This window comes from Microcaecilia unicolor, chromosome 8 (assembly GCF_901765095.1).
Source record: "Microcaecilia unicolor chromosome 8, aMicUni1.1, whole genome shotgun sequence".
NCBI classification, from domain to species: Eukaryota; Metazoa; Chordata; class Amphibia; order Gymnophiona; family Siphonopidae; genus Microcaecilia; species Microcaecilia unicolor.
Genome location: NC_044038.1, coordinates 74,809,151 through 74,821,541, shown reverse-complemented (window position 1 = coordinate 74,821,541; position 12,391 = coordinate 74,809,151). Strand labels below are relative to the sequence as shown.

The 12,391-nt window shown below is 43.6% G+C and overlaps 1 protein-coding gene across 1 annotated transcript; it reads left to right on the top strand.

Moving 5' to 3' along the window:
• Window positions 1-263: 263 nt before the first annotated feature.
• LOC115476615 (chemokine-like receptor 1) lies at window positions 264-11,975 on the top strand. Its single transcript, XM_030213081.1, has 2 exons — window positions 264-594; window positions 8,911-11,975. The coding sequence occupies exon 2, from the start codon at window positions 8,916-8,918 to the stop codon at window positions 9,948-9,950; it is 1,035 nt and encodes a 344-aa protein (XP_030068941.1). The 5' UTR covers window positions 264-594; window positions 8,911-8,915; the 3' UTR covers window positions 9,951-11,975.
• Window positions 11,976-12,391: the final 416 nt, after the last annotated feature.

Sequence of the window (12,391 nt, the reverse complement as noted above, 5' to 3'; positions counted from 1 at the left end):
ATTTTTAACAGGAACACTGAGTTTAGGAGGTTTCTGCTGTATGGCTTTGTATTAAGGCGAAATGCCTGCATACTTCACTGTCCCTAATAGACAAGAAACACTGTATAAATCTGAATTAAGGAAAAACACGTGTGCTCCTTACTGTCCCCACTACTAGGGTTACGCAGCGCTGTACAAAATAAACAAAGAAGGACGGTCCCTGCTCAAATGAGTTATGTTCTGTAACTTTAAATACTGGTCCTTAGCACTGAGTAACGTTATTATTAAGAACGAAACAGCTGCATCTCTTGTTAGCCCAATACACAAGTTACACTGTAACTTTCTACTAAGGACAAAATATCTGCTTCCCTTATTGTTGCCACGGAACACAGTTTCGCTATATGATGGTCCTCTCGCTGCAATCTGTACCAAAACTGTGTGAGGACACCACAGCATTTTCAGATTCAGAAACTCCGCATTGCCTTTCTCTTCCTCTTTTTGCCTCCTGTTGAGACTGTCTAATCTCCTGGATGGGAACCAAGTTGTGAGACGCAGCAGCTGAGTCTCATCTGCACGGACGGGCTGACCAGCACTGACCCATCCGCGGACCCTCAGGTAACACGCTCTTACTTTTATCACTTTCACACTCAGATTTGAGTGCCCTGCGCCCTTCTGCAAAGCTCTGAGGCTTGACACAGAGCCATTCTGGTTATTTGACTGTCAGAATAGTTTTGGGTGTGGAAACTTGTTAGAAATGTGCTTGACTGGTTCTAGGAATCAGTGTTTTATTGTCCATTGTTTCCTTTTCCCCCTCAGCAACTCTGAGATGACATCTCTGTTGCTTTTTCTCTGCCTGCCCCATCTCTCTCTCTCTCTCTCTCTCTCTGTCTTCAGCAGTAACTGTAGCTGTTCATTGCACCAACTTTATACTGATAATAGTGCATTAACAGTTCCTTTCATAACACAGAAAGTGCACTACGATCTGATGCAGCCCACCTGGGGTGGAAAAGATTGACAGCCTATTTCTGACTTCTGATGAAACCGTTTGTAGAATATTTCATTAGGAAGCTTGTCTCAAATTGGAATAGGAAAGGTGGTTAACCATAAATGAGTAAATTCCTCTTTCAAAGCCACGGTACTGGGACTAAAGGAACTACATATAGATGTTATTACACATAAAAAATGACAAGCTCAATGAAAAAAAAAATCATTTTTTTTTTCTTTCTGCGAATTTAAGTAGCCTGAACACTCAGACAGCTGGCCAAAATAGTGGCAAAACCAGGCTACTCCACCAAAAATGAAAATGATTAAAATAAATTGTACAATGTAGTTAGATAGATATGCTGTTTTTTTATCTCAATAAGGAACGTTGCAAGATTAGAACTGTAAAGCTCAGGTTATCTCTGTGGTGCTTGCAAGGGGGTTTTAAGAGTAATTCTCAGCAGATTCAAAATCGTGGCTTAGGAGTTTTTTGCAGTTTCTTCCTGCTCCCTGGGGCTTCCAGCCCAATCACGACTAGACTCATGAGTCACAGATCCATAAGCTTTCATTCACAACTAGCTAAGGAAAGGAGTGAGGGATTGAAGGGTGGGCTCTGCACTTAAACCTATCATTCCTTCAAGGGCTTCTATCTTTGTATCATTTGTGCATCTCCCCCTTGTTTTCACATACACAGTAAGCTGGTTAGAGTAGGACCCTGAGCCCACAATTCATTGCATCTGTGCATTGAATTTATCATTCTGTTGCAAGTCAACCAAAAGCCAGGAAAGGTAGCTGGGTGCAAAGTGGACATCTTGTAAAGCTAAACAATGTTTCAAGGTTAAATGAAGGACATCAGTTTCTTTTCTGGCACTGTTCCTCACGGTAGATGGCATGATCCCGACAAACCAGGAACCAAAATGGATGAGCTACAAAGATTTGATTTCTTAATTCAATTTCTGGGCAAAATTTTGTGCATAAACAAATTTGGAAGAAACAGTCTTGGTAGATGATAGTATAAACTACTTAACAATACTGATGGTTTTTATCCAACTCTGCCTTCCCAAGGGGAATTTTGTTTTTCATTGGTGATGTATTGTACACCCTGGGGCAGGCATTTCCAGGCAGTGAATACCTCTATTAAAAGAGTGTCAAAGGCACATAACAGCTAAGAGTGCATGCATATCTCACTGGTTAGCACGCTTGTCATGCAGCAAAATATTTGTTTTCATTACCAACTGTTTTTATCACTTTATCAGATATAATTTAGAATCAGGACATTCTCATGCAACTCCATATCCACCTTAGTCCCATTAAACCTACAAATTCCATCTCAGCATTTTGTGTGCTATGATCTCTGTTTTATGTAGCAGCATTTGCACATGTAGGATTGCACATATGTGTAAATGATTTCAGAAAGCTGCTATTTACATGAGGATTTACAGATTAAAGGGGTGTGGCTTGAGTAGGGATTTAAGCATGGCTTGAGTGTGTCAAATATTTATTTATTTACTTATTTGGATTTTGCTCACACTTTTTTCTGTAGTAGCTCAAGGTGAGCTACATTCAGGTACATAAGTACATAAGTACATAAGTACATAAGTAGTGCCATACTGGGAAAGACCAAAGGTCCATCTAGCCCAGCATCCTGTCACCGACAGTGGCCAATCCAGGTCAAGGGCACCTGGCACGCTCCCCAAACGTAAAAACATTCCAGACAAGTTATACCTAAAAATGAGGAATTTTTCCAGTCCATTTAATAGCGGTCTATGGACTTGTCCTTTAGGAATCTATCTAACCCCTTTTTAAACTCCGTCAAGCTAACCGCCCGTACCACGTTCTCCGGCAATGAATTCCAGAGTCTAATTACACGTTGGGTGAAGAAAAATTTTCTCCGATTCGTTTTAAATTTACCACACTGTAGCTTCAACTCATGCCCTCTAGTCCTAGTATTTTTGGATAGCGTGAACAGTCGCTTCACATCCACCCGATCCATTCCACTCATTATTTTATACACTTCTATCATATCTCCCCTCAGCCGTCTCTTCTCCAAGCTGAAAAGCCCTAGCCTTCTCAGCCTCTCTTCATAGGAAAGTCGTCCCATCCCCACTATCATTTCCGTCGCCCTTCGCTGTACCTTTTCCAATTCTACTATATCTTTTTTGAGATACGGAGACCAGTACTGAACACAATACTCCAGGTGCGGTCGCACCATGGAGCGATACAACGGCATTATAACATCCGCACACCTGGACTCCATACCCTTCCTAATAACACCCAACATTCTATTCGCTTTCCTAGCCGCAGCAGCACACTGAGCAGAAGGTTTCAGCGTATCATCGACGACGACACCCAGATCCCTTTCTTGATCCGTAACTCCTAACGCGGAACCTTGCAAGACGTAGCTATAATTCGGGTTCCTCTTACCCACATGCATCACTTTGCACTTGTCAACATTGAACTTCATCTGCCACTTGCACGCCCATTCTCCCAGTCTCGCAAGGTCCTCCTGTAATCGTTCACATTCCTCCTGCGACTTGACGACCCTGAATAATTTTGTGTCATCGGCGAATTTAATTACCTCACTAGTTATTCCCATCTCTAGGTCATTTATAAATACATTAAAAAGCAACGGACCCAGCACAGACCCCTGCGGGACCCCACTAACTACCCTCCTCCACTGAGAATACTGGCCACGCAATCCTACTCTCTGCTTCCTATCTTTCAACCAGTTCTTAATCCATAATAATACCCTACCTCCGATTCCATGACTCTGCAATTTCTTCAGGAGTCTTTCGTGCGGCACTTTGTCAAACGCCTTCTGAAAATCCAGATATACAATATCAACCGGCTCCCCATTGTCCACATGTTTGCTTACCCCCTCAAAAAAATGCATTAGATTGGTGAGGCAAGACTTCCCTTCACTAAATCCGTGCTGACTTTGTCTCATCAGTCCATGTTTTTGTATATGCTCTGCAATTTTATTCTTAATAATAGCCTCCACCATCTTGCCCGGCACCGACGTCAGACTCACCGGTCTATAATTTCCCGGATCTCCTCTGGAACCTTTCTTAAAAATCGGAGTAACATTGGCTACCCTCCAGTCTTCCGGTATTACACTCGATTTTAGGGACAGATTGCATATTTCTAACAGTAGCTCCGCAAGTTCATTTTTTAGTTCTATTAATACTCTGGGATGAATACCATCAGGTCCCGGTGATTTACTACTCTTCAGCTTGCTGAACTGACCCATTACATCCTCCAAGGTTACAGAGAATTTGTTTAGTTTCTCCGACTCCCCCGCTTCAAATATTCTTTCCGGCACCGGTGTCCCCCCCAAATCCTCCTCGGTGAAGACCGAAGCAAAGAATTCATTTAATTTCTCCGCTACGGCTTTGTCCTCCTTGATCGCCCCTTTAACACCATTTTCGTCCAGCGGCCCAACCGACTCTTTGGCCGGTTTCCTGCTTTTAATGTATCTAAAAAAGTTTTTACTATGTATTTTTGCTTCCAACGCTAATTTCTTCTCAAAGTCCTTTTTTGCCCTCCTTATCTCCGCTTTGCATTTGGCTTGGCATTCCTTATGATCTATCCTGTTACTTTCAGTTGGTTCTCTTCTCCACTTTCTGAAGGATTGTTTTTTGGCTCTAATGATTTCCTTTATCTTACTGTTTAGCCACGCCGGCTGACGTTTAGTCTTTTTTCCCTTTTTTCTAATACGTGGAATTTATTTGTCCTGAACCTCCAGGATGGTGTTTTTAAACAGCATCCACGCCTGATGCAAGTTTTTTACTCTGCGAGCTGCTCCTTTCAGTCTTTTTTTCACCATTTTTCTCATTTTGTCGTAATCACCTTTTCTATAGTTAAACGCTAGCGTACTTGATTTCCTAGTTTCACTTCCTTCAATGCCAATATCAAAACCGATCATATTATGATCACTGTTATCAAGCGGCCCTCGTATCGTTACCCCCTGCACTAGATCATGAGCACCACTAAGGACTAAGTCTAGTATTTTTCCTTCTCTTGTCGGCTCCTGAACTAGCTGTTCCATGAAGCTGTCCTTGATTTCATCAAGAAATCTTATGTCCCTTGCGTGTACAGATGTTACATTAACCCAGTCTATATGCGGGTAATTGAAATCCCCCATTATTATTGTGTTGCCCAGTTTGTTTGCGTCCCTGATTTCCTTTAACATTTCCGCATCCGTCTGTTCGTCCTGGCCAGGCGGACGGTAGTACACTCCTATCACTATCCTTTTCCCCTTTGCACATGGAATTTCAATCCACAGTGATTCCAAGGAGTGTTTTGCTTCCTGCAGAATTTTCAATCTATTTGATTCAAGGCTCTCGTTAATATACAATGCTACCCCTCCACCAATCCGATTCACCCTATCACTACGATATAATTTGTACCCCGGTATGACAGTGTCCCACTGGTTATCCTCCTTCCACCAGGTCTCAGAGATGCCTATTATATCTAATTTTTCATTTAGTGCAATATATTCTAACTCCCCCATCTTATTTCTTAGGCTCCTGGCATTCGCATATAGACATTTCAAACTATGTTTGTTGTTCCTAAGTACATCATGCTTAGTACTTGACAGTATTAATTGGCAATCTTTTGTCTGATTTTTATTGTTATTTAAAGATACCCGATCTACTACAATCTCTTTTGCAACCTCACTATCAGGATACTCTATCTTCCCTGTTATGGTGATATCTTTGAAAGATACCTTATCCCGAACCATGCTCTTTTGAGCGACTGTCGGCCTTCCCCCCATTTCTAGTTTAAAAGCTGCTCTATCTCCTTCTTAAACGCCGATGCCAGCAGCCTGGTCCCACTCTGGTTAAGATGGAGCCCATCCTTTCGGAATAGGCTCCCCCTTCCCCAGAATGTTGCCCAGTTCCTAACAAATCTAAAGCCCTCCTCCCTGCACCATCGTCTCATCCACGCATTGAGACTCTGGAGCTCTGCCTGTCTCTTGGGCCCTGCGCGTGGCACAGGTAGCATTTCAGAAAATGCTACCCTGGAGGATCTGGATTTCAGCTTTCTACCTAAGAGCCTAAATTTTGCTTCCAGAACCTCTCTCCCACATTTTCCTATGTCATTGGTACCCACATGTACCAAGACAGCGGACTCCTCCCCAGCACTATCTAGAATCCTATCTAGGTGACACGTGAGGTCCGCCACCTTCGCACCAGGCAGGCAAGTCACCAGGCGATCCTCACGTCCACCAGCCACCCAGCTATCTATATGCCTAATGATCGAATCACCAAGTACAACAGCTGTCCTAACCTTTCCCTCCCGGGCAACATTTGGAGATATATCCTCGGTGCGAAAGGATAATACATCCCCTGGTGGGCAGGTCCTGGCTACAGGAGTACTTCCTACTTCACCAGGGTGATGCTCTCCTTCTAGGAGACCTCCCTCCTCCAAGGTAGCACAGGGGCTACCTGACTGGAGGTGGAACTTCTCTACAACATCCCTGTAGGTCTCCTCTATGTACCTCTCTGTCTCCCTCAGCTCCATCAAGTCTGCAACTCTAGCCTCAAGGGAACGGACACGTTCTCTGAGAGCTAGGAGCTCTTTGCATCGGGCACACACATATGACACCTCACCAATTGGGAGATAATCATACATGTGACACTCAATGCAAAAGACTGGATAGCACCCCTCTCGCTGCTGGACTGCTGACTCCATCTTAGTGTTTTTTGAGTTTTTCTGTAATTTAAAACTTGCTAAAGTATTAAGGATATCAGCCTATCACTAACTTACAGTTCCTCCTTTAAACCCCAATCTTCAAGTTCCGAAAGCACAAGCAAAATTTGTTCACTTACCAGAGAACGGACCTGGGAGTCACTCTGGCGAAGGCTCCGAGGATATGCAGATGAGCTGCAAGTCCTCCACGGCACCTGAGAAGGCAACCGGTGGGAGAGCTGGGCACCTCTCAACCAAGAAAAGGCTTACCAGGGGTTAGGCCGAAGCCAGCATTCCTCCCCCTGAGGGTCACCTGATCCTGGCTAAGAAGTACCTGGTAGCTCTCTAGCCACCTTATAATTGAAAGAGAAAAACACCTAGATTTCGACCCAAATCGGGAGATAGACGTTTATCTCACAAAAACGAATAAATCGGTATAATGGAAAGCCGATTTTGGACGTTTTTAACTGCACTCCATCGCGGAAGCGTACAAAGTTGACGGGGGCATGTCAGAGGCGTGGCGAAGGTGGAACTGGGGCGTGGTTATCGGCCGAGGAGAGATGGGCGCCTTTCGCCGATAATGGAAAAAAAGTATGCGTTTGTAGCTAGAATTTAGGGCACTTTTCCTGGACCCTGTTTTTTCACGAATAAGGCCCCAAAAAGTGCCCTAAATGACTAGATGACCACCAGAGGGAATCGGGGATGACCTCCCCTGACTCCCCCAGTGGTCACTAACCCCCTCCCACCACAAAACATGATGTTTCACAACTTTTTATTTTCACCCTCAAATGTCATACCCACCTCCCTGGCAGCAGTATGCAGGTCCCTGGAGCAGTTGTTAGGGGGTGCAGTGGACTTCAGGCAGGTGGACCCAGGCCCATCCCCCCCTACTTGTTACAATTGTGCTGCTTAATGCTTAGTGGTCCAACCCCCCCAAACCCACTGTACCCACATGTAGGTGCCCCCCTTCACCCCTTAGGGCTATAGTAATGGTGTAGACTTGTGGGCAGTGGGTTTTGAGGGGGATTTGGGGGGCTCAACACACAAGGGAAGGGTGCTATGCACCTGGGAGCTCTTTTACCTTTTTTTTGTTTTTGTAAAAGTGCCCCCTAGGGTGCCCGGTTGGTGTCCTGGCATGTGAGGGGGACCAGTGCACTATGATTCCTGGCCCCTCCCACCAACAAATGCCTTGGATTTATTCGTTTTTGAGCTGGGCGCTTTCATTTTCCATTATCACTGAAAAACAAAAACGCCCAGCTCACAAATTGTCGAATAAAACATGGACGTCTATTTTTTTCGAAAATACGGTTTGGTCCGCCCCTTCACGGACCCGTTCTCGGAGATAAACGCCCATGGAGATAGATGTTTTCGTTCAATTATGCCCCTCTAGGTATTTTTTCTTCATCTTCCATGGGGAATATATATGTTAAAGAAAATTAAAAACCATTTCCCCATTGATTTTTGCACCAGCTCGGAGGCATGCTCAGATTTTAAAAGTGCTTTATATGAGGGATTAAGGAAGTAAATTCTCCTTAACCCTCCATTGTTTATATCCCCCACCAAAATGTAACGAAATTAAAACTAAGGCCTCACTACTTCATTGGCGGCACTCAGCCATATAGGTTTGTAAAATAGAACTGGCTTCACACGTAAGTGGTGAGAATTCCACGCGAAAGCTGCAAAAGACACTTATACGTGGAAAATGCTGTGTTGAGGTCACTCTTTTTGACACTTGCAAAATGGCTGCACCCAAATGTGCAATCTTGCACTTCTCTTTATGTATTTTTAAAAGGTTCTGCATCCAGCAGAGTCTTTTATAAAATATCACTGGACTTGAGCATGTCCCAACCTAGACATCTCAATTCTGATCTGTGTGTCCTACATGAATGGACCCTCACATATTCAAATTTAGCATTCATCATTCAGGTATGTGAAAACAAAGCACACATTATTTTGGTTTTCTTTCCATGTGAATAACTGATTGTATTGTATTTACCCATATATTGATGGCAGTTCAGTTGTTTAGAAATCCCACTATTCAATATACATATGATTAAGACATAGCAAAAGATCTCATACCATATTAATCTTATACTATATTTCAATGCTAGCATGACAAATATATGTCCTTAGCTAACTCTTTTGCTCACTATTTCTCTTATTTTATCAAAAAAATAGCATTTGCAGCATCCTATGTATAAAGTGGGAGGGAAGAATCATCCATTAACATTTCTTGTTTTCACCTTGGTAATACAGAGCTCATGGATTCCAATTTAACTCTAATCATCAATGGTGGAAAAGGATCCAAGGAGGAAGGCACAGCTGACATAGAGAAGATCATGGACTATAGCCAAGTTTTCTTCTACAGTGTTGTGTTTGTCCTGGGTGTACTGGGGAATGGACTGGTCATCTGGATCACTGGATTTAAGATGCAAAAGACAGTCAACTCTATATGGTTCCTCAACCTGGCCTTAGCAGACTTCCTCTTCTCCTTGACCCGATGTATCCCCCTGATAAAGAATGGTTTCTTCTCTTATTGGCCATTTGGTGACTTCCTCTGCAAGACCAATAGCTTCCTAAAATATCTCAATATGTTTGGCAGTGTCTTCCTCTTGGCCTTCATCAGCCTGGACCGCTGTACTTCAGTAGTTCTTCCGGTCTGGTCCAAAAACCATCGAAAGCCAAGACTGGCTTGGATGATTAGTGCTTTCTCCTGGCTTTTGGCTGTGGTCGCCAGTTTCCCTTTCTGTATCTTCCGTAGTGTGATCCTGGACTCAAAAAATAAAACCAAGTGTTCACTCACTCTTTCTATTGAACTTTCAAAGAACAAGGAGTTCAATAAGCAGGTGCTATTTTTTCACCGATTTATTTCTGGATTCCTGATTCCTTTCCTGATCATACTCTCATGCTACATAATTATAGCCATCAAATTGAAGCAAAAGAACATTGTCAAGTCTAAGAAGCCATTCAAAGTCATCTTGGCCATCATCTTGACCTTCTTCCTATGCTGGACACCCTACCACATTTTCCTTCTCCTAAAGCTCATGAATGTGAAAGGTCTAGTCATGACCATTGGCTCTCCCCTTTCCTCTTCCTTGGCCTACTTAAACAGCTGCATTAATCCTTTCCTCTACTTCTTTATGGGCTTGGACTTCCAGAAGAAGGTGAAGCAGTCCATCTTTTCTGTGTTCGTGCGTTCCCTCCTCGATGAGACAGTCTTCTCTGAGCAGACCAAACAGAGGATGAGAGATACTTCCATTGACAGACTGGCAGAGATGACAATAACGGCTAGCTGAGGAAGCTACTGCTGTGGCACAGCCAGAGGCGAGACATAGTGACTTCACAAAAATTTCCTCGCCAGTGGGAGGGAGGTGAACCAGGAAAAAAGAAGCTCAACAAAAACCCACTTGCACTGCAGCAAAGAGAGAGAATGAAAGAAAGCAAAAGATAAGAGAGAGAGTGAAGAGAAAAGACTAGAGGGTAAAAGAAAGGAGACAAAAGATAGGAAAGACCAAAAAAGAAAGAAAAAAAAAACCTAGAAAAAAGAAACACAACTAAAAGAAACAGAGTAATAAACTGAAAAGATAACACCAGAAATATGATTAAAAAATGAAGGAAAGAATGATATAAGAAGGGAAACGGGAAAACAATGAAAATAGTGATGTTAATATCTGACTCATCATCTAGCATTCTGCTGTGCCTGGTTAAAACAGCAATTCACGTTTTGACTAAATTTTTGCAAACGTATTCAATGTAACATTTGTTCTCATTGGGATTTTTATAGAGATACAGGTCATAAAGAATCGGTGACCAAGATAAAAAGAGAAATAATAAAAAAAAATGAGGAACCAGAGTAAATCAAATAGTAATTTTCTACAATCTGTGTGTGGTAAAAGTTCAGCTTGGAAAAAGTGAGTGTGAGGCTCATAAGACTGTAGAACTGGGGAGAGCTCATCTTGGGGGAAGTGAGTGCAGGGCTCATGAGACTGGAGAAATGGAGAGAGCTCAGCTTGGGGGAAATGAGTATGAGGCTCATAAGACTGTAGAACTGGGGAGAGCTCAGCTTGGGGAAAGTGAGTGTGGGGCTTATGAGACTGGAGAACTGGAGAGAGCTCAGCTTGGGGGAAAAGTGAGTATGGGGCTCATGAGACTGTAGAACTGGGGAGAGCTCAGCTTGGGGGAAGTGAGTGCAGGGCTCATGAGACTGGAGAAATGGAGAGAGCTCAGCTTGGGGGAAAAGTGAGTATGAGGCTCATAAGACTGTAGAACTGGGGAGAGCTCAGCTTGGGGAAAGTGAGTGCGGGGCTTATGAGACTGTAGAGCTGGGGAGAGCTCAGCTTGGGGGAAGTGAGTGCAGGGCTCATGAGACTGGAGAAATGGAGAGAGCTCAGTTTGGGGGAAAAGTGAGTATGAGGCTCATAAGACTGTAGAACTGGGGAGAGCTCAGCTTGGGGAAAGTGAGTGCGGGGCTTATGAGACTGTAGAGCTGGGGAGAGCTCAGTTTGGGGGAAGTGAGTGCAGGGCTCATGAGACTGGAGAACTGGAGAGAGCTCAGCTTGGGGGGAAAAGTGAGTATGAGGCTCATAAGACTGTAGAACTGGGGAGAGCTCAGCTTGGGGGAAGTGAATGCAGGGCTCATGAGACTGGAGAAATGGAGAGAGCTCAGCTTGGGGGAAATGAGTATGAGGCTCATAAGACTGTAGAACTGGGGAGAGCTCAGCTTGGGGAAAGTGAGTGTGGGGCTTATGAGACTGTAGAACTGGGGAGAGCTCAGCTTGGGGAAAGTGACTGTGAGGCTCATGAAATTGGAGAACTGGAGAGAGCTCAGCTTGGGGAAAGTGAGTGTGGGGCTTATGAGACTGTAGAACTGGGGAGAGCTCAGCTTGGGGAAAGTGACTGTGAGGCTCATGAAATTGGAGAACTGGAGAGAGCTCAGCTTCTGGGGTGGAGGCACTAATTATGGACCCAGGAGTCTGTAGCATTGAGGAGGATCAGAATGTTGGGCATTACAATCGCATAAGGTTATAGTATGGGGGAGGGTTCACCTTGCAGCCACATCCATCTCTCTCTATGAATACTGTCCACAGCCATGAGCTAAGAATAAAGAAAACAGCTTGTGGCTTATGAATCCAACATGATTAAACCTTGTGGGCTGGTGATGACTGTTGTGCTCAGCCAGCAGACGGTGGTGAGAATGCCTGTAATGATTCATTGTTATCTTCAGCCCCAGTTTTATTTACTGGTTATCCTTCAGTTCCCGCAAGGAAGCAAAATAAATTGAATAAAGATCTAATAGTAGAATAAAGCATGAATTCATATAACACCATGCAGTGACCTAAGACCTTCCTTTTCTGTCTGTGAATTTTACTATATACACATACAGCCTCATGCATCTTGCGGCCTGTTCCTAGTCTGACAAAAGTACTGCAACAGCAAAGGAGTGACAGATGTTAAGAGGGCAATTTTATTAAGGACTTTTCACATGTAAACCCTGTTTTACACTAGAGAATGAGACAGAGCCAAAGCTTGTCCTCATCTCCACCCTATCCCCGCAAACTCAAACTCCATCCTCACTCCATCCCCGCAAGCTCTAATCCTGCACCTACATGTTTTGTGGTTTTATATATTATGTAAGGCCTTTTGAAGGCCTATAACCAATAAAACCAAAGAAAAACATTAAGTACACATATTTTCAAATTTTAATCAAAATACTGTTATGATTTTAATGAATAATAAG